The sequence below is a fragment of the Lupinus angustifolius genome, chromosome LG04 (assembly GCF_001865875.1).
Source record: "Lupinus angustifolius cultivar Tanjil chromosome LG04, LupAngTanjil_v1.0, whole genome shotgun sequence".
In the NCBI taxonomy this organism is placed as follows: domain Eukaryota; kingdom Viridiplantae; phylum Streptophyta; class Magnoliopsida; order Fabales; family Fabaceae; genus Lupinus; species Lupinus angustifolius.
Genome location: NC_032012.1, coordinates 6,028,197 through 6,054,117, shown reverse-complemented (window position 1 = coordinate 6,054,117; position 25,921 = coordinate 6,028,197). Strand labels below are relative to the sequence as shown.

Below are 25,921 nucleotides of genomic sequence, written 5' to 3'. Positions count from 1 at the left end.
GATTATATGGCTGAGGCGCTGAGTGCTGAAGAAGTGTTTTTTGGTTGTAATTAAATGATAAACTGCAGCTTTTACCTTTTGTTGTTTTTAACTAACACGAGCACACATGATTATGATGTGAGAAGTGTTCTAAATTACCAATTCTAACTGCGTCATGTTACAAAAAATTAAGGCTTTGGATATTGCATTTAGGTTATGTGAATGGTAATGGGAGAGGAAAAGAACCATTGCTGGCCTTATTCATTAATTGTAGATTGGTACTGTTCCTTTAAGAACTAAAGGAAGGCGAAGAGATCAAGTTTATGGATTTAATGGGATTGTACAAAGTTCTGCAAATGATATAACTTCCTGTTTTAATAGTTTTGAGGTAAATCAAAGCCTGAATGAGATAAAATTTTGTTTGTTCAAGTTTTCAATTCTTACAAATGATCAGGTTAGATTTGGCACACACTATAAATGAATTAATTGTGCCTAAAATACTAGATATCAACATAAAATTGAGGATAAGTTAGGGTAGATATCAGTCTAAGGATTATAAGAGTAGACGGACATGAAAAGAGCTCCAGGGCTGCTAAGAGTCTTAAAATGCGTCCAAGTTGCACTGTGACCTTATAATCTTTAACTTTTTTTACATTATGGTCTGATACTTATAAAATGCACAAAGTGAGCCTGGCTTCTATAAGGTCACAGTGAAATATCCATATTGTTGATTGTTGCAGGTTCGGAACATTGCTTTGGGGATTGTATCTCGTAGGGTTAATTGGAAACATATGACTTTTATGGAGACAATTGATGGTAAGTAAATATCCGAAACTCTTCCCCTTGTTTCCAGATGTTGACAACAAGTATTGTTCTGTGTTCCAATCTCCTGTCACTGTTCCAACTAACTACTTGATGGATATCATTGAAATAATGATTGTGCTTAACACTCGTTTAGATTCTCTTCAAATTTGATTTGTAAACATTTCTAGGGATTAAAATTTTTATATAAAGAAATAGAAAGTGGACATTCCTTCAACACCGTACGATAGACCTATTTATGATGCAGCACCTACTTTTATTCCAATTGCATCTACATATTCACTTCATATGGTTATATATTCAGATATTTTTGTGGTATAACCAAATACTAATCTAATTATCTATTAAATTGGTCCCGATATCTTGTTATAATATAACCACTGCACTGTGAACTACAAATTTGGGCTGGTATTTGACTTTCTGTTGCTATCTTATATGGCATATCACTATAATAATCTGTGTCAGTCTTTTTTCTTTTTGATTGCTGGTATTATCTTCAAAAGCTCTTTTTAGAAATCTATTCATCTTTTATTGCTATCCTGCTGAAAACAAAAATTCTGAAACATGCAGTTTTATCTGGATATTACTTGGTAGTTTATATAGGAAACTCATTTTTGGAACTGAAACATATTTTTAGGTTAATGTTTATTGAATTTTTGATTGACCTATTGTTATTACTTAAAGATGTTTCTTCGTCGTCATGAATCTTTTCCTTCTTTCCCATGTGATTCTGCAGTTTTCTTTAACTACTTCAGGCGCATCTTCACAAATATTTTCAGCCACGCAGAACAAATTTCTCAGGTATGACTTAAATATACTTCTATAACGTCTTATCTCCTTCTTTGTCAATGTTGTTTGAAATGCTTCTGCTTTATCATACTTTCAACTCATTCTAGAACTGTTGAATAACACGATAAGTTCTGTTTTAAATTCATTAACTATCTTGAGGGTTTTACAGATCCATGCTTAGACAAAATGTTCCTTTCAATTCTAATATGAGATAGTAAACAGGTAGAAATTGGTCCTTGTGTTAATAACATAGTTTGAAGTTTGAACTATATGTTGAGTTCACAATGCTTTCTATTAAATTAGCCTTACATGTTGCAAACTCAAATTCTGTGGCATAGGCCTATTGTCACTAACTAACTAACTGACCTTTTAGTGCCAAACTACTATTAGCATTGTAGTCATCATAAAATATTTATCGATTTTCGTCTGACGGATTAACATAAAATACTGCAGGCTATGATAGTCCGAGGTTTTAAAGGGGACAGCGACACTCATAAGATTTACTTCTTGTCAGAATCATCTTTTGGGATGGCAGATTTTATATCCTTATTCTTCTTGGCAGTTGTCACAGGAGCTGCATTCCTGTCTGAGTATTACTTAGTCTAATACTATATGCCACTCTTTCATTGGCAAGAGTAAGAACATTTTGCATTAGTCTAATACTTGAGTAAGAACATTTATCGGATCCATATAGGTTAATATTTGAGTATTACTTAGTCTAATACTATATGAAACTAATGGGAAAATAATTTATAGGTCCAATCTGAAGAAGAAACAACTTATTATAGGAATGAAGATAGTAGCCTTGTCTATACATTAGCTGAAATATGATTCTTAATTTAATAATTGCATGTACAAAAATATATTCTATCAAATATTCATTAAATAAAATAAGAGGTGGAAATAACATTTTGTGATATAAATTATCTCTAGAGCCAAGGCAACAAACTCAACTTCTAAATGGATCCGATAAAGTCCAATCGCTCCGGGTTCTCGCTTTTTATCATAGCTCATCTTACTTTTGAGAACAGATTAGAAAAGACATTCTCTCCCTGGAACAGCAGGAGCAGCTCTACTTATTATTATTAACGTTCTTCCCCGCGTGGGAACTTAACCCATAGCCCTTGTTGCTTCAAGCTCACTTGAGCAGTTTTCTTCTTTTTTGGTATTATTAATGATATCTCCTAACTAGGAATGACAATGGATAGGTCGGGATCAGATTTATGTTTACAGACTTGAAATCCAAAACTCAAACTTGAATTACTATCACCGAATCCATCAGGTTTCGGATAACTCAAACCTAAGGGAAACCTGCCTGTATATATATATTATATATGTCAAATTTCTACAAATAGGTATTTTATATATATATATATATATATTTACCTCTAATTTTCTAATTTTATTTATATTAATTGGTTTCGAGACGGGTTTGGGGTAGGGTATCAATTATGTCAAACTCGAACGCGAACCCGGAAGTGGAACTTTGGGTTTTCATTGTTAAATTCGCGTTGGGTTCGGACGGGTACCCATGAGTTTGGTTTTCATTGTCATCCTTATTTTTATCCTTGTGGGGATGAAAATAATTTTTTTAGGATATGTTATTGTTCTTCCAAAATTATTGCTATCAGAAATTGAACACTTGATCTTTAGTTTATATGGAAATATGTATCACTCCTAACAATATACAATATGTGAAGCTAGATTTTCATCTTATTTTTCTAATTGCACACTCATAAGGTCGATTAGGAGTGTGTATGACGGATAAAAGCATTAAGGACATGACTTATTTTAAAAAAAATAAATAATATGAAACAATGTGGTTTCACTCACTATCTTAAATTTCCCAGCATGAAAATGATATATATGATCATATATGGCATATGATGTCCTCACATCATACGCTCTTTTTTTATAAATAAATATTTAATATTTTGTAGTGTATAATAAGAATTGAATTCTTAACCTCCTTATCATTCCATTCGATAAACCATTCGGCTTTAACATTGGACCATCTTATGACTCCGCTCACATCACTCGTTCTGATTCTGTTGACAAACCCAATCTAACAGAAAAACTAATGTGATGACAGTTATAGAAGTTGGATACGAAGATAGTATTAGAGACGGTTAGTCAACACAAGAAACTCATTTTCCAATTCTCATCTTCCAATTCCTCCACATTATGTCGCAAATTAGCGACGGCCACGATAACAACAACAAGAACGAGCCACCCACCATTCCTCACGGCGATTCACTTCACGCGCCGCCACCGTTCCTTCCATTCGAGCTAATAATTGAAATCCTCTCCAGGGTCCCTGTTAAATCTCTCATTCAATTCAAATGCGTATGCAAGTCATGGAAAACCCTAATTTCCGATCCCCAATTCGCAAAAAAGCACCTTTCAACCATTCAACACAACCACCACAACCACCACCTCCTTTTGAGTATGAATGATACCTTAGACAATATGATTTTCGGATCTTACTCTCTTCAATCCATATTCGAAACCTCTCCCCCAATTTCAACTCAGGTAAGTTACCCTTTCAACACTCAAAATTGTTTCGATTTGATGGTAGGATCTTGTGATGGAATGCTATGTTTCGCTGTTAATAAAAGCTGTGCCCTTTTATGGAACCCCACTATTAGAGTATTCAAAAAGTTGCCACCTTTGGAAGAATACACCATATATGGGTTTGGTTTTGATCAATGTAGTGATAGTTACAAAGTGGTTGCAATTTTACGCCATGAGTATTACAGTGATGATGAAAGTGCTTGGGTAACTGAAGTTAAAGTTCATAATTTGGGTACTGATTCTTGGAGAACGATTCAGGGATGTCCTTCTGGTATTCCAACTGGTTTCTCGGCGACATTCGTGAGTGGCACGCTTAATTGGTTGGCATCTAATGATCCTGATTTGTCTTCATATGCAATTGTTTCTCTTGATCTAGGGAAAGAATCATGTCAAGAACTATTGCAGCCTGATTATAGAGAAGTAGCTGTGCTTAGCTTCAATTTAGGGGTATTAAAGAACTGTTTGAGCATCATTGTTCATTACGAAGAAGGTTCTTCGGATATTTGGCTTATGAATGATTATGGAAAGAAAGAGTCTTGGACTAAATTTCTTTGTCTTCCTTACTTGGGGAGTCCTAATTTGTTTCCATATGGGAGGGTGATTTGCATTTATGAGGATGATGAAGTATTGCTTGAGTTACACTCTGAGTTAGCCATTTACAATTTCAGAAATGGAACTTTTAAGGTTCCTGAGATTCCAGGTTTCTCTCATCTCTCTGGTTGGCCGGTTCCACGGATCTATGTTGAGAGTTTGGTATCACCTTGTTCTTAAGCATTAGGATGTAGGAGTAGATGTTATGCTATGTTACTTGTAGAAATAAATGCGCCTTTTATGTTTGATGCTTCCATTTATGTTGTGGATATAATGTTTGTTTTCATTACAGTCCCTAGATCTTGTTAATCAATAATGAATAGTATATTTTGGGTTTAATTATTTGTGCATGAGATTCATTGTTGCATTGATTTTTTTGTATTACTTTTTAAGTAGTTCACAATCATGTATTGCATCAGAGGTTATCATTGTAGAATCTCAGTATCCTGATTTGTGTTATCATAATAGGATTATGCTTTCAAACAAGCCATAATCACTCATCACTTCAAATAACAACCTCATGTCATATCATTTTAAAGGGCTTTAACAAAAGCTACTATATGATAAGCATTATAACAAACAACCAATATTATTAGGACAAGCAAACAAGCTATATAGTAGCAAATTATCCTAAGTCCACAATTATTAATTAGGAAGTGGAGACATTGGAAATGATGTACTACATGTCCATCTTATGATAGAATGAACTTTTCTTCTCATTCTTGCCTCTTGTCTTTTCCTCAATAAACTTTTGAGTGGCTCACAGAATTCCCAACTTTGCTATCATCTTATCCTGAGAAGGAAAGATAAGCAAATGGATAAAAAAAATGAAAGAATGATAAGGATATCAATGCCAATCTTAAACTTCATCATCTAGACAGATAAAGAAGCTGTTAAGAGAGAGTGGCAGAGGTATGTATGAGAAGAGCTGAAGAGGCAAGCTCAATCCTTGTCACCGAATTATCATATATGAAAACCAAAAAAATATAGCAGATGAAATTTTGAGATGAAGTCATGGTGGAAATCCTATCAAGAAAACCGCCTTTGTGGTGCATATGCAAAGTTAAATATGGAATTTTTAATTTTGTAATTCCTTACTTCATCATGAAGTGCCTTCATATCATAGGTCTTGCACATGATTGTAGTATACCAGCCAAGTTAAAAGCTTACCCAGAAGAACCTTCCAGGTTGAAAATGACTACTTTGTAGCCATATCATAATTTGATAGTATTATTATTTTAATGAAAGACACATCTATGAAACTTTCATGCACATGGAATCAGTGGAAAAAGTTTCTGTCTAAGCACCTTGGTTTACATCAGAAAATTAGTCCTTTAATTATTAATTATAAAATTGAAGATTCTCTACGTAATAAAAAATATACTCAAACAAGTGTAATCAAAATATTGTGGAAAATAATCACATGAAACTTCTAATACAAAGTGGATTAGCTCATGTGTACTTTTTGTCATAATGATAATTGAAGAAAGAGATCATGAGATATAGATATAAAGATTATAATACAAAGTTAGATTAAACTCATTAATAAAGACTATAATACAATTATTCTTCAAGCCAGCTAAACATATGCTTTAAATAAATTACTTCACACCAAAAAAGAAAACCTTAATTGTCTGGAACATTTAAGAATCCTTATGTTGTTTTTTTCTGTTGCATACGTACAAAACTGAAACGTGGCGGTTGTAATGTTATCTTAAATAAATCTTCATTTTAGAGTGTTGGAAGCTTTAGAAAACCGCAACAGTATATAATAAAGAAGAAACAAAGGTATCGTGGCATCACTTCATAATATAATCCATTCATTCTTCATCAACCACCACAACCACATCAACTTCTTCATACTCACACTATAGTGCAATACCATAAACTCAAAACACTACTCATCACTCACCACAACCTTTCACATGTCATCACAAGTTTGCAAGAAAAGAGAGAGACTCAACAATTCCATGGACCAATTCTCATCACCTTCTTTACTTCAAAACCAATCATAATCATAATATTAATAATCAACCTATGTTTGATTCTAAAGTACTACCACCTTTACCCTTTCTTCCTGATGAACTTGTTCTAGAAATTCTGTCAAGACTTCCTGTTAAGTCTCTTCTGAAGTTCAGGTGTGTATGCAAATCATGGTTGACCCTTATTTCTGATCCTTACTTTATAAAAAAACACCTTCATTTATCAACTCAAAGCACCCACTTCACTCACCATAGGATCATATTGAGTGCTACAACTGCTGAGTTTCATCTGAAATCATGTTCTCTTACCTCTTTGTTCAATAACCCTTCAACCCTTTCTGATGATCTTAACTACCCTGTGAAGAACAAGTACAGGCATGATGGTATTGTTGGCTCTTGTAATGGGTTGTTATGTTTTGCTATAAAGGGTGATTGTGTACTTTTATGGAACCCCTCCATTAGGGTCTCTAAAAAGTCTCCACCTTTGGGTAATAATTGGAGACCAGGGTGTTTTACTGCTTTTGGTCTTGGTTATGATCATTTGAGTGAGGATTATAAGGTTGTGGCTGTGTTTTGTGATCCTAATGAGTTCTTTAGTGAGTCAAAAGTTAAGGTTTATAGTTTGAAGACCAACTCTTGGAGAAAGATTCAGGATTTCCCTCATGGTGTCTCACCCTATCAAAATTCTGGGAAATTTGTTAATGGTACTCTTAATTGGGCTGCTAATTGTTCTCTTGGTTCAAGTTCTATATGGGTTATTATATCTTTGGATCTGCATAAGGAAACATATAGGGAAGTTCTGCCACCTGATTATGAAAAAGAAGATTGTTCCACACCTACTTTGGGTGTTTTAAAGGGGTGCCTTTGCATGAATTATGATTACAAAAGAACCCATTTTGTTGTGTGGCTAATGAAGGACTATGGTGTAACTTTGTCTTGGGTTAAATTGGTGAGTATCCCTTATTTGCCAAACCCTGAAGATTTTTCTTATTCAGGGCCATATTGTGTTTCAGAGAATGGTGAGGTCTTGTTCATGTTTGAGTTTGACTTGATTCTATATGACCCTAAAGACCATTCATTCAAGTATCCTAGAATTGAGAGTGGTAAGGGTTGGTTTGATGCAGAAGTCTACATTGAAACTCTAGTTTCACCAGTGTAGCATTAAGGTTATGTGCTATGTCAAGGTAAGTATAGGTAAGAATAAATGGTGCAAAGTATTTAAATGTTTGCTGATTTTATCTGTGTTAATTTACCTTTAAGGTTGAGGTTGCTCTTTTTAATGTATTTTGAAATGAGATGTATAATATGTACATAGAGTATAGACTATTTTGTTGTTTCATTGGCTTGTGTCAATGATGAGGTTACAGCTTCAACTATTTGTATTGGAAGATTGTACTATGAAAAGAAGTATATGCTTTTTGTGTTGTGGTAAGAAGCATATATTAGTGATCTTTCTTCAGTTCAGTTGCATTTCTGAAGGAATAATCATGACTTTGTGAAATTTAAAAAGACAAGTAACGAACTAATTTTAATAAAAGAGGTACATTCTGTTAGTGAAGGATAAAAAAGGAACACTTTTACCACACTATATACCAAACTCTTATTCCATGTTCTATAGAAAAGCAAAATGCTATGCTTGACCTTAGGCAAAAAGCCATTAAGAGAATAAAGAACTATGCTTAGGAATCAGGTTCTCTAGCATAGCAACGAAAGCAGATTTGTGACCTTGTAACATAAGTAATTGTTTCGAGGTTAATGCATGAGTCGATGAAAAGTCATTTGGTGCACAATAAGGGTGAACATGAGTCGGGTTGGGTTGGATAAGGTTTGTCCCTTACTCAATCCTAAATGTTAGTTGGATTATTTTTTGAACCCGAACCTGGAATGGAAAGATTTTATCACAGGGTCATGATTTTAAAGAATCACTCACCACTAAACTCAGTCTCACACAAATTCCAATGATCCAAACTCTCATCTTGAACTCTTGATTGGAATTTAACTTCAGTAACCATCATTTGTTCATTTTTATCCTCTTCAAAACCAACTAATAACTGCAATTATTCATGCCTTATCTTAAACTTCCATTGCAGGGAGACCTTTTCTTTTAGAAGATAAGGAGTGGATGTACACTTTAAGAAAAGGACACCCTTGAGAGATTGGATACTTGTGGCTCTTACAAAGAAGAATGAAGGCTTTTCTAAAGTTAGAGTATAATAAATAAATGAAATAAAATTCACTAAAAGATAACTTTCACAACTCCTATGGTCCTGCCATTGGCCAGGTCCCATTCCATTGCCCATAATGCAACACAGAAAACTACAAACTTTGCTCTCTATCATACAGCAGTGGAAGCAGAAGAAAGGTTTCTTGCCTGCTAAGTATTCATATTCTAGCCTCAAATTTCCATCCCAACTTCCAATGAATCATATTTGGGACAATTTTCAGGCATTTGCCTCAACAAAGTGACTCAGGATGAGTATGTCAAACAAACACACTTAGATTCTAAATTAAACAAAACAAAGTGGAACTTAGGTAATTTTTAAAATGGAATAAATCTCACTTAAGGGAATAAGTCTCTATTAATTTGTGTCAAATTAGAATAGCTCACTTAAGGGAATGAATCTCTTCTAGTGCCTATGTTTCTCATTCACAAACTTTAAAGTTAACATCTTATTTAAAAGGGGCCAACTAAGTTAATGGTGCAATGAGTAATTCTACTCTATTCATTGCAATTATATGATAAGTTAGCCTACTTTACCCAATAACTTGTCAGAATATATAAGCATGGATGGTTATAAGTGCAGATTAAAGTGAGTATGTGCTGTGTTGAATAGCTATAATCCATTCCATGTGCCACCTACAGAAAGAAACAGAGGGCAATGCAATGACCACAGAAAGGAATATAATACTGAGATTTTCTTTGATTTTGTATAGCATGTGCCACTTTATGTCTACATCATTATAGTTTCAAGACTTGTGTGAATCCTTGCAGATATAATAAAATATAACTAGGTTTAAAATTGTGGATCATAATTGCAACAGAAAAGTAATATTATGGTTTTGATAATTGCAATCACAAATGAACATGATAGTTAATAATAATAAAGTAACTACAACCGCGATCACAACTACAAACATAACAATTGCTTCATGGTGCCAAAAAAGGAACCAATGAAGCTCACAAGTAGTTCTAAGTACCAGATTCTTGATTAACTTCTAATGCTCACACATGAACCTCAGTTCATTGTCTAGCTTAACCACCTTTCTTTGATTAACGGTTACTTGTAATGTCAGAAAGTAATTTGACCATTTTTTATAAAGGAAGAATTCATTTACCCTCTTCAAATTGCTTAATCTTTTTTGTCTCTATCATGACAATCAAAAGCCGTGACCTTTTTTGGTTAAGTTGTTTGCTACAACTTTTGACATTATTATTACACTGAGAAAGGTCAAAAATTGTGTTCTGATGTATAATAATTGCTACATGATATAGTCCTATTACAGGTGTATTATTATTTGAGTACTGTTATTAGTAATCCTTTTCTAATCCCTGAATTTCTCATTGTTGCATTGTTCTATGGTATGAAAAATGTAACTACTTTCTTGCCAATAAATATGATTCTTGGTTTTTGATCTTTCTAAGCATACAAATTATATTTCAAAACTAGTGAACATTTTTTTGTGTCTTCCAATTTCTCCCCTGTTCTGGAAATTTCACAAATATTGACTAAGTTGAATAATAAAATCTCTTTGGAAATTTCACAATTTTTCCTCTGCATGATTACATGGCAAGAAAAATCAAGTGATCATGGCAAGTCAGGTGTATATATAAAAGTTGATAATGCCAGTCAAATTTATGAGGAGCATTGACTAGTAAAAATCAATGAAGTTGAAACCAAAATCAGTCCATAGCATGATCATGATGGAGTCAGCAGTGTCTACTGAACAGGGCAGTGATTAATAGAACCAGCAATTGAACCATGCATTATTTTACTTGCAGTTGAAGAAATACTAAGATGGACTAAAATTGTTGCTGTTTGAATATAAGAGCAAAATCCCACCATAAATAAGCAGTTCAAGCTACAAAACTATTCAGACAGCTATGTACAACCTCATAGAACATAGAGCTTTCACCTGTGCCAACATAGCTTTCTACCACCCTCCCGCAAAATCTCATAGGCAAGTTTATACTTTTCGATAGAGGATGCACCAGCATCTACATATTTAGATGCAGTTTCTCTTAGACTCCATAGCATCAAATTCCTGAGTTCTTGAGAACTACTCCATGACTCTGTATCAGGAAAAACACCATCCTCAGCGTTTCTTGTCCATCGGTGTAAGATGTAGCGAGAAGGAACTTCTCTTAACTCCAGTATCTGCAAAACCCTCAAAGCATGTCTACAAAGAACACCTTCATATTCAAACATCTGGCAGCTACAACTAATGACGAGATTGGATGCATTAAATGTAATGATATGCTTCTCCATATCATTTCCACCCTTACGTACCAAGTATCTTCTGAGGGGGCCTTCTTCATAAATTTTAAACCCGAGATAACTATAGCACTGCAAAAGCTCATTCTGAAATACTTTGAATAAGGTAAGAGTGTATAGCCTTCTACATTGTTCTTCTACTGGTTCTTTTGTTTGCAAAAGGGGTTGAAAATTAGAAGTATTAAAATCCTCTTTTCTTTCTTCCTCGCGTCGTCGCTCAAGACCTCTTTCATACCTTGGAATGAACTCCATGAGAGGTGTTTGGGCATTCAAAAATGCACCAAAAAATGATTCAACGCTTTCATTCATGGGTATGCCCGCAAAAAATATGCCCCTTAAATATAATGGAACCCAGGATTCACGCTTCTCATACATTTCTTCTAGCCAAACATTGTCCTTCAATCCATATTTGTTGAGTAGGGCATTCCATCTTGTGTCAAATTCTTCAACTGTCTGACTTAGGTAAACACACTTTCCATAATCTTCGGTAAATTCATGACCAAAAAGACCCTGATTCTCTTGTTCCTTTGCCTTAACTTGCCACAATGAAAAGCGATGAGAGGTTCCTGGAAAGACTTTTGCTATCGCACTCTGGATTGCCATGTCTTGATCAGCTATTACTGCCAGCGGCTGTCGGCCAGATGCTGCCCTCAGCCATGTTTGAAACAGCCAAGTGAAACATTCTTCGGATTCATCAGCAATTAGAGCACAACCAAGAAGCACAGGTTGCTTATGATGGTTAAGTCCAACAAGGGTAGCGAATGGTGCCAAATAGACACTTTTTCGGTATGATGTGTCTATAACAAGGACATCACCAAATTGACTACATGAATATCTAGATCTGCCATCAGCCCAAAATATGCTCATGCAATTACCATTATCAACTTCCACAGCATAAAAGAAACCAGTATCTTCTGCTTGTCTCGATTGGAAATACTCTAAAAGCACACTGTACCAATCACTTTTGATGTGATTTTGTCTAACCCCTCTAGTGACAGGGTAGTTATCTAGCTTAAACAAATCACCATTTACCGACCCAGCATGTACCTCCTCAGTCAAAATATTAGGAGCAGGAAGACCTTTTGTCCTACCGTCCCCTGCAGAGTCCAGATCATGATTATGATCTTTTCTTAGACGGTCCACTACCCATTTTCCTGATGGTTGTCTCTTAATCCTCAAATAAGCTCCGCAACCTACTCTTGATGGGTGCTGGAACCCCTCTTTTGAGCACACAAATCGGCGGGATGTAATCCACCCATCATTCTTTGAACGGAACAATTGACCAATTCGAACTCCAAAACCCACATATGCTGCATATGCACGATAAAATTGGTAGGCTTCATTAGGCAAATTAAACTCTTGTCCGACATATGGTTCAGTTATGGGCTGTCCTTCCGATTCTTCCCTTCTCAGACGCTTTAAATCAATAATTCCGAAGGGAGAAGAGGGTTCATTATTGGATTCTGCAATCAATTTTTTCCTTGGCCTGCGGGGCACTTCAACAAAAGAATTGATAGCTGTAACACCCCTCTGCTGTGAAGTTGGATTGCAATTTTCCCCTTCAGTGTCAAGATTGTGATTGTGGTCCTTATGGAAATGATCAACAACCCACTTTCCAGAAGCATTTATTTGTACCCTTATGAACGCTGAGCAACCTGTTCTTGAACTTAGCTGAAATCCCTCCTTTGAGCACACGAACCTTCGTGAAGAAACCGACCCATCAGTTCTTGATCGATACAGCTGACCAATCCGAACTTTAAATCCTGTTCGACTTGCATATGATGTGTAAAACTTAAGCGCATCATCTGACGAATCAAATTCCAACCCTATATATGGCTCACAGGAAAAATCTATTTCCTCCTCCACATTGGCATTACTCATTGCCAGTTCAGTACCTACAGGGTTCTCCATCACTATCATGGCAACAAGTTCTTATTCATTCAAATCACCGATACGGAAAATCTATCCGAAAACTGCAAAGCTCTCATCTCAATTATTCTTTTTTTTGATATTGTCCCTCTTTCAAAGCAATCAAAAGCACCTACTCCTGAAATATATAATTGAAAGACACCATGGTGGGTATAAGTAAAGATACAAACATGAACACCACTACGATCATCCATTAAAATTTAATCATACCTAACCCAATTCTTCAGGCACGTTTCTCTCATTTTCTCAGTAATCAAACAATTTGATCAGAAAATATCATAATCTAAAGGGAATCAAACAATGAAATAAAACTTAAAAAATGAAGCAATTTAACCGAATCAATTATACTAATTGAAAATAAATAAATAAACAATCTTTTTTTTTTGTTGCAAAATTTGAAGTTTGAGAAAAAACATAACAAAGAAGTCAACGCAGCAAGAAATGAATGAGAAGATTAGGGTTTGAGAAATGAGAAATACCTTGAATGTATTAGATGGATTGATTAGAAGGTAGAAAGTTGAAATAGTGTGTGAAATCTTAGGATTTAAGGTTGAGATGAGAAAAGATCGATTGTGTTGAGTTTTTTTTCCTTCACTTACGTGTGAATAATCTATATGGAGATATTCGGATCCTGATTCAATGTTTTCGGGTACCCGATCCGTAAAGGCCCGGCCCAAACCCAATGCAACCTATTCTCCTCCAATTATTATCAGCATCATTCTCTAGTTTTTGTTTAATACAATATTTATGGAGTAAATATTATATTCATTTATATGATAAGATTTTTTCACATTGTCAATGTATTATTATCTATGTATTAATCGTTATTGACTCTGAAATGAATATCATAAATTATATATATGAATGTATAAAAAACTTTACTCTTAAAATACATAAATAGTGTATAATCTATCATTGATTTGAATTATTTCATTTTCTAAAAAATTATGATAATTAAATATTAATGATACATTAATAGTGTATAAAACTCATATATATATTTTTTTTATGTATCTATAATATGGGTTTGGCTAGGGCAATGGATAAACAATTTAAAAGTTAATTTTAAGTTAAAGGTTGTATATTTAATTTTTAAAATTAAAATTTACATCTTTCAAGATTCACTATGTAATAACATTGATGCAGATGGAGAATTTCATGCAACAAAATCCACCTGACCTCATTGTATTGTCTTTGGAACATTCTATCCTTGGACTACACATCTTTAATGCACCAGATAAGTTTCACTTTGATGCATCACTTCACTATCTTGCAATAAAAATTTCCTTTACTCATGTCATGTCTAACCCATCTTCATCAACACATGTCACCAGCAAACACCCTCACCCGACCCTTCTTCGGTGACCGAGGGACCACCCATATGACCAACTCTGCCCACCTCATTCCTTCACCATTCCATCCCACCCCCCACCACCACCACCGCCTCAGATGACCCTCTGGCCCGTCTCCATGCATCCGCCGGAGTACATCTATTGCATCTTCAATTTGCAATATGTGCAAATCCATCACAAGGCAGAGAGCAGATGTGTTACATTGATCTCTGCCATTACAGCTCAGTTGCAAACTTACAAAGCAGTGGGAACTTCTTTCTATGCCCCTGAAATCTTAAGTGCATGCAAATTTATAATGTCTACTTTTTTTCATGAGATAGTGAAAAAATAGTTGGCCTCAATCCAAAATCAAATTGCTTTTCCAACCACACTTTTCACAACTGTTCTTCAGTCTGCATGACAGTGATAAAGATTGGTGCAAGAAATAAACACCTACCAACATCTAAAGCAGCAAATGCAGCTGGTTTTGGTCCAGCTAAAAACAAGTAAAACTCCGATGCATTGTGACTATGGAAATTAAACCAGCAGATTTGTCATTCTAGACACATGATTGCAATTCTCTAAGTCAAATCGAAACATTTGAGTAAGGTTTTTATCTTCAACACACATAAGTAAGCGCATAATTGATAAAATTTGGATTCAATTGAACATTGATGCAATGCTATAATAAGGATGTGATTAGATTAATGTTACAAGTTTCAGGGACTTAAACCAAATAAGAAACATATCCAGGAAGTGACTTGTCTATTGCAGATCACAAAATGTAGAACACACATGCAGAGATTTGAATATCATTTGGACTTTAAGGAATGTCATGTGACTGAAATATCAATATGCATGCCACCTAACTCGTTCAGTAAAGAGAAGTATTTTAACCTACTGAAACTGTCTTAAAACATTAGAAGTATCTATGTTAGCTTACTAACTTATAAATAACATTGGTTGCTGCAAAGCTCTAGATTCTTATGCTCACAGCGTTAGAGGTAACAATCATTCTTTAAACAGGTGATGATTCTCCACAACTTTGATACTAGAAAACCTACAGTGATGTCACAAGGGAGAAGTTCATTCCCAATACAAATTTATTTCGGCCAATAATATCATTTTATTTTGGCACAAATTCATGAGTAGATGGAGAGACCAGAAGTTAGATCAAACTAGTATCTACCTTGTCCTCTTCCAAACTGTGTCGTGTTGTATGCTTTGAGGGATTATTGCAGAAGAAACTCAAATAATTTTTCTTCATTTTATTGGTAGTACATATTACACGAAAAGATACAAATAATACAATCAGTTATATCAATTTCTTTCTAAGACCTTCTCCAAACATGATTCAGCAAAATGGAAATTCTCCTTGCTAAATTTACTCACCAAAGAATGGGTCAAACTTTCATCAAGTCTATATCCTGTTCTAATCATTAAATCTAAAATAACCAAAATTTCATCTAACTTGTCTTCTAGCAAAAGACTGTGAATCAGTCTCTCAAAAGTCCGCTCGAGGGGTTTCAGCTTCCAACTCAGCATGTTTAGCAACCACTCCATTGCTTGTGCAGAATTCCCTTCTTCACACAACCCAATTATAATGTGATCATTTGTGCTGGAAACTGGTTTCAAATGCCTATCATGCATATCTTTCCACAACCTTATTGCCTCCTGGGTGTCTCCAACTTTACAAAGTCTTTCTATTAGAGGAGTAAACGAGAAAACAGATGGCTCTAAACCCTGCGCCAGAAGTTCGTTAAATAATTTTTTAGCCTCAACTAGCTCCGCATTCTCGCAAAGGCCTTTAATTAGACAGTTGTATGTGACCAGATCACGAACAATGCCCTTTTGAGGCATTTCTTCAAACAACCTCAGAGCTTCACTTGTCTTTCCACACAAACACAAACCCGAAATCATTACGCTGTAGCTAACTGCGGTTTCTTTATAACCTCTGTCACACATTTCCTTATAGAACTTCCTTGCCTGAACAAGATCACCAATCTGGCAATGCCCATGTATCATTACATTGTAAGTGTATTCATTTGGAAGAATTCCTTTTTGAATCATCTCAAACCACAACTTCCTAGCCTCGCCAAAACGTCCCATCTTAAAAAGACCTTTGATCATTGTTGTGTACACCACCCTATCAGGGAAATAACCTCTATCCTTGAGATCCTTAAAAACACGTAAACCCTCTGGATTCTTCCTTTTCATGAGACCATTTATGATTTCCTGATAAGTAAAGATATCTGGCTTGCAATTTTTCGCAATCATAGTATGAAGGAGCTCAGATACTCTAGCATATTGTCTCTCCTTACCGAAACCACCTATAAGTGCATTAAAAACAGAATTATCAGGACACAACCCGTTATCCAGAACCTCGCGAAGAAGTTCATACCCTTTGGAAACATTATTCTCTGCACAAAATGCCTTAATCAGATATCCAACAGTTTGAACATCAATGTTAGCTACAACACCAGATTCCATCATATGCTCATACAATATCCAAACCAAATCAGTCCTCCCAGACTTCAAACAACCCAACAATGCCTCATTCCAAGTAGCCACGGATGCGCAAAAACCAACCTTTTTCAATTCAACAAACACCATAAGTGCATCCTCAACCATTCCACTACTACTTAAACAACTAATGTAACACTCCAAGGACTCATTCTCAGGAGTAAAACCTGGGAAATCAAGCAATGATTTTGCTGCTTTACAAGCTCCAGCATCAACAAGGATTGTGAAAAGTGCATTACAAGAGGATTGATCCGGTGAGAAACCACAAGTAGAGCATAGCCAATGAAAAAAACGAAGGGATAGAAATGCATTGTTCTGGTGATTGAGATAAAGAAGGAAGAAAGATGGGTCAGAGAATTGAAAATTTGGGTATTGGTAAAGAAGAGTGTTTTCCCAACGTGGCACGGTTCGAGTGATTCTGCAAATTTCTTTGACAAAGTTTGGATCTTTAGCATCTGGGGTTTCATTATCTGAGGTAAAGTTTCGGAATTGGGTAATGGGATTAAAGCGCGGAAGAGAATAGGGTTGGCGAAGAAAGATTAGGAAGGAATTAGAACGGTGTCGTATTAGCAATGTCATAGGGTTATGTAAAATAAGGAAGAATAAGAAATAAGAGAAATAGAAAAGAGAAGTGAAATGGAACTTACAGAGGAGAAGTGATTATAGGATTTAGTTGATTCTGATGTCATAAGGGTTATTCAGATGAATGCATTCTTCTGCTGTTTTTTTTTGGGGAAAACTCAGTGTGAAGAAGAACAAAGACGAAGGTAGATTGAGGTTTTTAATGGGCCTCAGGCCCAAATATAAATTTATACACTTATATTAATATTTAATACACATATTTATGGTTAGCACAAGTAATATTTTAAAATTATTTATATTTTTTAGTCAAAAGCCATTGGTCCACTTTTATTGCTGTATTCATTTTGTCAAACTTTTCCCATTTTATCTTATAGAAATAGTATTTTTCTTAGGATGAATTTAGTTGATTTGAATCCAACCGATAGTTGGAGATTTGGACTCAAACCTCACATAATCATTATCCAGCAATACTAAGACAAATTTGGATGAACCAAATATGTTACCATAATGTATAAATTTAAACATTATGCATATATGTTTCAAATGAATAGTTTAAGTCAAACAATCTTATGTTTTATATCTAATTATAATTATATTTTATATTTTAAAATAATATAGAATATAAGAACGATTTGACATCACTGAATGCATGAACTCGTTCTCGAGAGTAAGGATCATCTTCATTAATTGAAAGATAAGTGCTACAAAAATTAAAAGAACAATAATAGGTAAAACATTTTTATGTTTTTATATACAATGAAATAACACTTTTATTATTGAAAACACATATAAAATCAAGTAATTTTCTCACCCATTAATAGAGAGAATCCTTGTTAGTTCAAAAAACACTCCATGTCCCATTCCTAACACCGAAAGAGGCTGTTGGAATGAGTCTTATGAGTAAGGATCTTCTACATTAATGAAGAGACAAATATCACATAAAAGACAAAATGTAATAATATTTTTATCTTTTTATTTACCATGAAATCACATATTTACCACTAAAAACATGAGGTAAAACAATCTCTCCATTAATGGAGATGATCATTGTTGAAGTCTTATACACCCCTAGTGTACTCTATTGAGAAATAATAACAATAATAAACCAACATCAGCATGAACAAGGCAGATCTTTGTTATAACAGGTGGGGGCAACTGCCCCCCTTAATTTTTTTTCTTTTACAAATTTGTTAGTTAAACTATTTCTTTTACTTTTTAGCTATACTAAAATGATGTGTTCATACCAATAAGACGTTGGTTTAGTGGTGTAAGGTTCCATTAGATTCTCAGAAAGACCAAAAGGTCAAGGGTTCGATTACTGAGTGTGGCAAACCCCAAAGGGGATTAGTTCCTTAGCAAAAAAAGGTGAGGGGGTATTCTAATACAAAAAAATAACGTGTTCATAAAAAATACTCGGTGAAGCTCATATTTTTCTTCAATAGACTATTTGAGTTCTTAAGGATTATGCACTTATAAAATTGATAAGGAATCAAAGTTTCTTAATAATATAATTTGTATAGTTATTCTAAAAATTATAGATAAGGAATCAAGTTTGTAGGTGTTATATTTCTTATAATACTATAACTTCATTTAGTTTGTAATGATTTTACACTTATAAAATATATTATGAAGATCCTGAATTGTCTTTATCTCCTAAGATCGTAATGATTTTTATAAATCATTTAATATTGATTATATATGTATTTTTGTGCAAAAATTATGCTTTATGAATTTTGATGAGTAATGTAAGATTAACTTGAGATGTAAATTTCAACATTTTATTCTTCATGTCTTTAGTCATTTATGTTTGAAAAACTCTCAATCATCTTTGATTTAAATGCAACTTTGACGATATGAAGAAAATAAATGTATACTATTTACTTGATTAAGTTGATCGTCTTATCTTAACTATTATGATTTAGCTACTACAAATTTTTTAGCAACAAAGACAATCAAACAAAATTATATAGTAAGATAAAAGATAAATTTCTTACAATCAACATCTAAATTTATATTGAAAAGGAAATAACTAGAAAATTGACTTATAATTCAATCGTTGAAGAGTTTAAAACATTTTTAATTGAATCTACGTTTTTCTTTAACTTCTTTAATTGTTGATTATTGTTACTTATAATTAATATGTTATTGAATCTTTGACACAATGATGTATATTTTGTTATATTTTTTTACTAAGTTGATATGAATTGTAAATTATAATATTAAATATTGTTGTTACTCCTAAACTTTGCATAAGATCCGCCACTAAGTATGAATGAAGGCTCACCCTAATGAAATCTTCTCAACCAAACCTAAAACCCATCACATTGTCACCATCTATATTCAGAAGGGAAAAAAAATATGTTATTCCAAACTATGTCTCAAGTTATACACCATCTCACCAACTCGCAGTTCTCCACGTGAGTCACCATAACCTCATCGTTGATCCGATGTGCACCACCAAACCTCCACCTTGGTTCCATTCCCGCATCCTTTGTCAACCAGCATCCACTATTACCTTCCAATCTCTATACGTGTATTTACATGGTAAAACTAAAGCCCTTTATTCCGTTTTTAAGTTGTTATTTATTTACATATTGATGATAATAAGAGAATCACTAAGGGTGAGTTGAAGAATGAAGCAATGCAAACAAAAATAAAGATGTTCAAAGTTGTGCCATGTTATATGTTATGCAGTTTGATGCACTTCTATTTTTCATCTTGGTTGAGCATACAGTCAAATAGATTTACAAATTTGATATATGAAATGAAAATCAATAAAGTATAGTATTGTATAAACCACTACGCCATATATCGTAATAAACATTGGTCATTCAACAACATAATTTTCAACGACGCTGTTGAAAATGAGGCGAAAGAACATCAATAACGCATAATAAAACAGACGCTGTTAATTTGTGTAACTTCAACAGCACATTCTTGACAAAACGTTGTTGAACATCAGTAATGTTAGCGCTAACTTGCATGATTTATGTTTAATAGCGCATTTGATAGAAAGCGTTGTTGATGTTAGTACATGCAACAACGCATAATTAAATCCAAGCTTTAGGGATTTATGCTCATTATATTTATTGTTAATAGAAAATGGATCGAAAATGGATGAGTGTCAATCGATTGACGAAAGAGTATGAAGAATGAGTGAAATCATTTGTTAGGTTTGCAATTGAGAATGCTGAAAGCCCTAATAGAATTGTATGTCATTGCTTAAGATGTTGTTACTCAAACCGAATTACTCCAAATGAGTTAAAAATTCATTTAGTGTGTCACAGTATTCATCAAAGTTACACATGTTGGTCAAGACATGGTGAGATGAGAGAGACTATGGATTGTGATGATGAGATGCATATGAAAGACAACTAAATAAATGCATATGAAGACGATCGTTTCGAGGAAATGGCAAACGTTGTCGAAGAGGATCTTCAATATTTCCTGAGATATTTCAGTGGTTGATAAGTGATGCTGAGAAACCATAATATGATGGTTGTACTAAATTCACAAGATTGACAGCGGTGTCAAAGTTGTATAAGTTGAAATATGTTAATAGATGGACTGATAAGAGTTTCACCGACTTGCATGCACTTCTGAAGGATATGTTATTGGAAGATAATGTGCTATCTTCTCGAACCTATTATACAAAACAAATGTTATGCTCCACAGGCATGGACTACACTAGGATACATGCTTGTGAGAATGATTGCATCTTATTTTTTAATGAGTATGCTTCATTAAAGTTTTGTCATAAATGTAATGCATCACGATATAAGAAGGAAGACTCAATTCCCAAAAAGGTTGTATGATATTTTCCCATCAAAGCAAGATTCAAGCGTATGTTTAGCAATACCAAAAATGCAAAGAAGTTGACACGGCATGATGAAGAAAGGATTAAAGATGACAAGCTTCAGCATCTTGCAGATTCTCCTCAATAGAGAAAAATTGATCACGACTATCATAGTTTTGGTCAAGAATCAAGAAATCTACGCCTTGCATTGTCAACGGATGGAAGTAACCCACATAGTGTTAAAAGTTGCTCCCATAATACATGGTCAGTGATGTTGGTGATATACAACATATTTCCTTCTCTATGCATGAAGCGCAAATATGTGATGTTATCTATGTTAATTTCTAGACCTAAACAACCAGGAAATTGTATAGACATATATTTGGCTCCATTAATTGACGACTTGAAGCAAATATAGGAGACATACATAAATTTATATGATGTGTATAAGGAAGAAAGCTTCAACTTGAGGGCTCTGTTGTTCGACACAATTAGTGATTTTCCTGCATATGGTAATCTGTCTGGATATAGTAAAAAAAGGACATTTTGCATGTCTTGTATTTGAAGACAACACTCGTGCAATAAGGTTGGAACATTATAAGAAGAATGTCTTCCTTGGTCATCGTAGATTTTTGCCTTCAGATCATCACTATTGACGATGGAGAAAAGCATTTGATGAAAACAATGAAGATGGTCGTGCTCCTTTGACGTTGATAGGTGACCAATTATTTCAAAAGCTAAAGGGTTTCAATACTAACTTTGGTAAACCTTTTGGAAAAGAAATTGTCACAAGTGGGTGGAAGAAAAGGTCAATCTTCTTTGAATTGTTATATTGGAGTTCATTATATGTAAGACATTTCCTCGATGTTATGCATATTGAAAAAAATGTATTTGAAAGTCTCATTGGTACCTTACTCAATATCTCTGGTAAGACCAAAGATGGCTTGAATGAAAGGTTGGACTTGGTTAGTATGGGAATAAGAAAGGAATTGGGGCCAATAATGAAGGAAAACTGTATATTTCTACCTCCAGCAGCTTATACTTTGTCGAGGAAGGAGAAAATGGAATTTTGTAAATTTATTCATGGTGTTAGAGTTCCAAAAGGGTACTCTTCCAACATTCAGAACCTCATATCAATGAAATACTTCAAGTTAAAAGGTCTTAAGTCTCATGATTGTCATGTACTTATAGAGAATTTCTTGCCTATTAGAATACGGTCAATTCTACCTAAAAAAGTTCGAGGAACCATAACTAGGTTATGCTTCTTCTTCAAGGCAATTTGTAGCAAAGTGATTGTCCCTTAGAAATTACCTACATTGCAAAGACAAATTATTTTGACTTTGTGTGAGCTTGAAATGTATTTCCCACCTTCGTTTTTTGACATAATGGTTCATCTAATTATTCATCTTGTTTGAGAGACACAATTATGTGGTCCTTCCTATATGAGATTAATGTACCCCTTTGAGCATTATATGAAGACATTAAGAGGGTATGTGAAGAACCGATCAAGACCAGAGAGTTGTATTGTCAAGCGATATGTTGTTGAAGAAGCTCTTGATTTTTGTACCGGATACCTTACCGATGGTGATTTCATGGGCATTCCAAAGCCTCGATATGCAAAAAAAACATTTGGTGAAGGTATTAGTGGGAATGAAATATTAATTATAACAAGAATCGAATTGGAGCAAGCGCACTTATATGTTTTACATAATGCTGACGATGTTGATTCATATGTTGAAACACACAAGGAGATGCTAAGGAAGTGTTACCCAAGTAAGAATGAAAATTGGATTTCCAAAGAGCATAATCAGTGTTTCATAAAATGGCTAAAAAATCACATTGATAAAGAGTTGAATATAAATGCACATTTGGTTTATGAAAGATTGAAATGGTTAGTCAATGGTCCAAGCCTTCATGTCTTATCCTACACTGGTTACCTAATTAATGGGTTCACATTTTAAATGAAAAAATAAGATGATCAAAGTAAAATGCAAAATAGTGGTGTGATTGTTGTTGCTCGAACTTTACACATGTCAAGTGCAAAAGATAGAAACCCAAATCATGCGAACATGTCATACTTTGGAGTGATTGAACACATATGGGAATTAGATTACACAATATTTCGGATGCCGATTTTTTATTGTATGTGGGTTGATAACAACAATGGCTTCCGAGTTGAGGAGTTAGGGTTCATGCAAGTGGATCTTAATATGCGAGAATATAAATATGAACCATTTATTCTAGCATCACAAGCTTAACAAGTATTCTATGTTAGTGACTCAGCTGATATAAAATGGTTCATTGTTCTTTTAACTAACAAAATAATCATCAATAATATTGATGTCCAAGAGTATGAAGATATTGATGAAGATGATCTTTTTTTGAGACATATCAGTCGCGTAAGAGCGGACCAACTACGGATGATGATTTATATACAAGAGATGGTCACGATGAAGGGCATTGGGTAAATCAATATGCTCCTCCAAATAAGGATGACCCTACCAGACAAAAACAATCAAAGAAATGAAAAAAGTATATGCAAGTAGTCTTTGTATAATTATAGCTTAATTTTGATTGTTTGTAATTTGTATAATATTGTTTCTTTGTAATTTGTGTAACTTTTTTATTTATAATTATGTATTCTGTCTAAACATAATTGGTATGATATTCATTGTTTGTATTTTGTATTGTATTGATGTTTAATAAAACAAACTTCTAACATGTATTAATATGTATGTGTTGTTCAGAATGTATTTTATAGTAAATGTTGTTGTACATTATTAATACAACATCGTTATGGGTGTGATGTGTTATTGTATTAAGGTGTTGTTTGATAAAATTTATGAATGATACAACAACGCTTATGCGCTGTTAAATATATGAACTTCAATAGCGCAACAATAAGCGTTGATAATAATACCTATAAAATGCACTGCTTATGTAAGACCTATATGACAACGCTTTGTGGACAATGCGTTGTTGTATTAATGCACTATATGACATCGTTTTTTGTGTGTTGCATTGTGGTATATAATCAATACAACATCGTTTGGGAAGCACTGCTAATGATGATCATATGCTACTGCGGTCAAACAGAAAACGCATAAAAACAATATTATACATCTAAAATAAACTTTATTGAATGTCAATTCTGGCACAGTGAAGAGAATATCTACTTACACACCAAAAATATAAATATTTCCATTAAAATATTACTGTGGGGCAAAACGACAATAAAATTAAGATGAATCATTATATTGTTTGTTAAACAATTAAGTCCAATTTCAATGGTTAGAATGACACCATGTTTATGTCAGCACTTCCTTAGCAATCCACTAGTGTGAGTAGTTTGGATATTCATGTCTCTTGAGATGGTTAAACAGTTAATAGTTAATTTAAGGTTTATGAGAGAGTTAATAGTTTAATACCAAGATCTTCTCTAGGGTAAGCAAAATAGCTAGTACATTTGTAAAAGAAGTTATCTTTTTATTTACCCAATTATCTTAATATTAGTTTTTGAATATTGTGTATATATTTATTTGTCTTAATAACATTCTATCTCTCTCCCATCTTGTATATGATTGTGTAATTTCAGTCCATCCTTTTATTATGATTTTTAGTTCTCCAACTTTTCAATTTGTACATCATTAATCTTTCTCTCATCTTTCATTAGTTAAAGTCACAAATTTTGTTAATGTGTCTAACATACTACTAGTTAGACAAAAAATAATGGAAGTTACATTGACTTGGCTTAAAGTTTGATTAGATTACACTCCTTCACAACTCTTTTATTTCAAAAGTTACAATTGCTCCCCAAATTTCCATTATCATTCTACTTATGTGAGGAGAAGTTCATTGAAAAACGAGTAATTTTAAAACAAATGGGATTTACTTAGATTGTAAAACTTAAGCACCAAAATGCAATACTAATTGCCCATCTAGTCTAATAGTTGAGCCATCTCTCCAAGTCATGAGGGTTATGTGTTGAAGTTGATCGCACATCTTTTGTCCCTAAAAATATGTCACTTTATATGTCATTATTTGCAATTGATCAGAAAAATATTTAATTGTTAACTTTTTTAATTTAAATACTTTTTTGAATAAATCACAAGTGTTGGTACATAAAAATACACATTTTCTAAGACAACAATTATGCTCCTCGTAGAGGTGGGGTTTTGATCCAACATAAGTTCTTTTCAAATAAATGAAATATAATAATGTGACGAACATATTTTGAATATATTTTTAATAGATTGCAACATATCTCAACTTTAAAATGAATTATATTATCTTAACTTCTACCAAACTTCATTTTCACAAAAGATTAATTAGGTTTTCTTAACCTCCACCCGACTAAAGATAAAAACCCATAAATAGTAAGTTTTCTTGGAAATATTGTATTAAAAGAACCAAAACTCTTATGTATTTAGTTTCCCAAGAAAAATTACTCACTATTAATTCTTTATCCTACGCTATAAGGACTAATGTCAAGAAAATTTATAATAATTTGGCATGAAGTGAGATTAGTTT

At 33.7% G+C, this 25,921-nt stretch overlaps 5 protein-coding genes across 6 annotated transcripts in view; 3 read left to right on the top strand and 2 right to left on the bottom strand.

Annotated features, from left to right (window-relative positions):
• The window catches only part of LOC109345302 (protein ABCI12, chloroplastic), a 5,274-nt gene extending 3,030 nt beyond the window's left edge, over positions 1 to 2,244 (top strand). Inside the window, exons 5-7 of the mRNA XM_019584218.1 lie at positions 720 to 795; positions 1,538 to 1,602; positions 2,044 to 2,244. Coding sequence (XP_019439763.1) covers positions 720 to 795; positions 1,538 to 1,602; positions 2,044 to 2,196 — 294 coding nt within the window. The 3' untranslated portion in view covers positions 2,197 to 2,244. The remainder of the gene's footprint in view (positions 1 to 719; positions 796 to 1,537; positions 1,603 to 2,043) is intronic.
• LOC109345301 (F-box/kelch-repeat protein At3g23880-like) lies at positions 3,612 to 5,094 on the top strand. The gene has a single exon (XM_019584217.1). The coding sequence runs from the start codon at positions 3,775 to 3,777 to the stop codon at positions 4,933 to 4,935; it is 1,161 nt and encodes a 386-aa protein (XP_019439762.1). The 5' UTR covers positions 3,612 to 3,774; the 3' UTR covers positions 4,936 to 5,094.
• Positions 6,514 to 8,201, top strand: LOC109345300 (F-box/kelch-repeat protein At3g23880-like). Its single transcript, XM_019584216.1, has 2 exons — positions 6,514 to 7,956; positions 7,995 to 8,201. The coding sequence occupies exon 1, from the start codon at positions 6,793 to 6,795 to the stop codon at positions 7,894 to 7,896; it is 1,104 nt and encodes a 367-aa protein (XP_019439761.1). The 5' UTR covers positions 6,514 to 6,792; the 3' UTR covers positions 7,897 to 7,956; positions 7,995 to 8,201.
• Positions 8,958 to 13,754, bottom strand: LOC109345299 (protein FAR1-RELATED SEQUENCE 7-like). Of its 2 annotated transcripts, none has more exons than XM_019584214.1 (4): positions 13,639 to 13,754; positions 10,872 to 13,277; positions 9,496 to 9,594; positions 8,958 to 9,166 (listed from the first exon to the last, which is right to left on the bottom strand). In XM_019584214.1, the coding sequence occupies exons 2-3, from the start codon at positions 13,148 to 13,150 to the stop codon at positions 9,543 to 9,545; spliced, it is 2,331 nt and encodes a 776-aa protein (XP_019439759.1). In that variant the 5' UTR covers positions 13,151 to 13,277; positions 13,639 to 13,754; the 3' UTR covers positions 8,958 to 9,166; positions 9,496 to 9,542. The 2 variants fall into 2 exon arrangements, with proteins under 2 accessions (XP_019439759.1, XP_019439760.1); XM_019584215.1 differs by having other exon boundaries at positions 8,958 to 9,108.
• LOC109345298 (pentatricopeptide repeat-containing protein At5g18950) lies at positions 15,726 to 17,751 on the bottom strand. The gene has a single exon (XM_019584212.1). It carries the CDS (start codon positions 17,590 to 17,592, stop codon positions 15,811 to 15,813), a length of 1,782 nt encoding a protein of 593 aa, XP_019439757.1. The 5' UTR covers positions 17,593 to 17,751; the 3' UTR covers positions 15,726 to 15,810.

Bases quoted from the DNA above. Each gene is read 5' to 3' on its own strand.
- LOC109345301 (XM_019584217.1), top strand. From the start codon at position 3,775: ATGTCGCAAATTAGCGACGGCCACGATAACAACAACAAGAACGAGCCA.
- LOC109345300 (XM_019584216.1), top strand. From the start codon at position 6,793: ATGTTTGATTCTAAAGTACTACCACCTTTACCCTTTCTTCCTGATGAA.
- LOC109345299 (XM_019584214.1), bottom strand. From the start codon at position 13,150: ATGATAGTGATGGAGAACCCTGTAGGTACTGAACTGGCAATGAGTAAT. The intron at 9,595-10,871 runs GTGAAAGCTCTA...TTCTTTCTGTAG, and splicing joins AGAAAGCTATGTTGGCACAG to GTGGCACATGGAATGGATTA.
- LOC109345298 (XM_019584212.1), bottom strand. From the start codon at position 17,592: ATGACATTGCTAATACGACACCGTTCTAATTCCTTCCTAATCTTTCTT.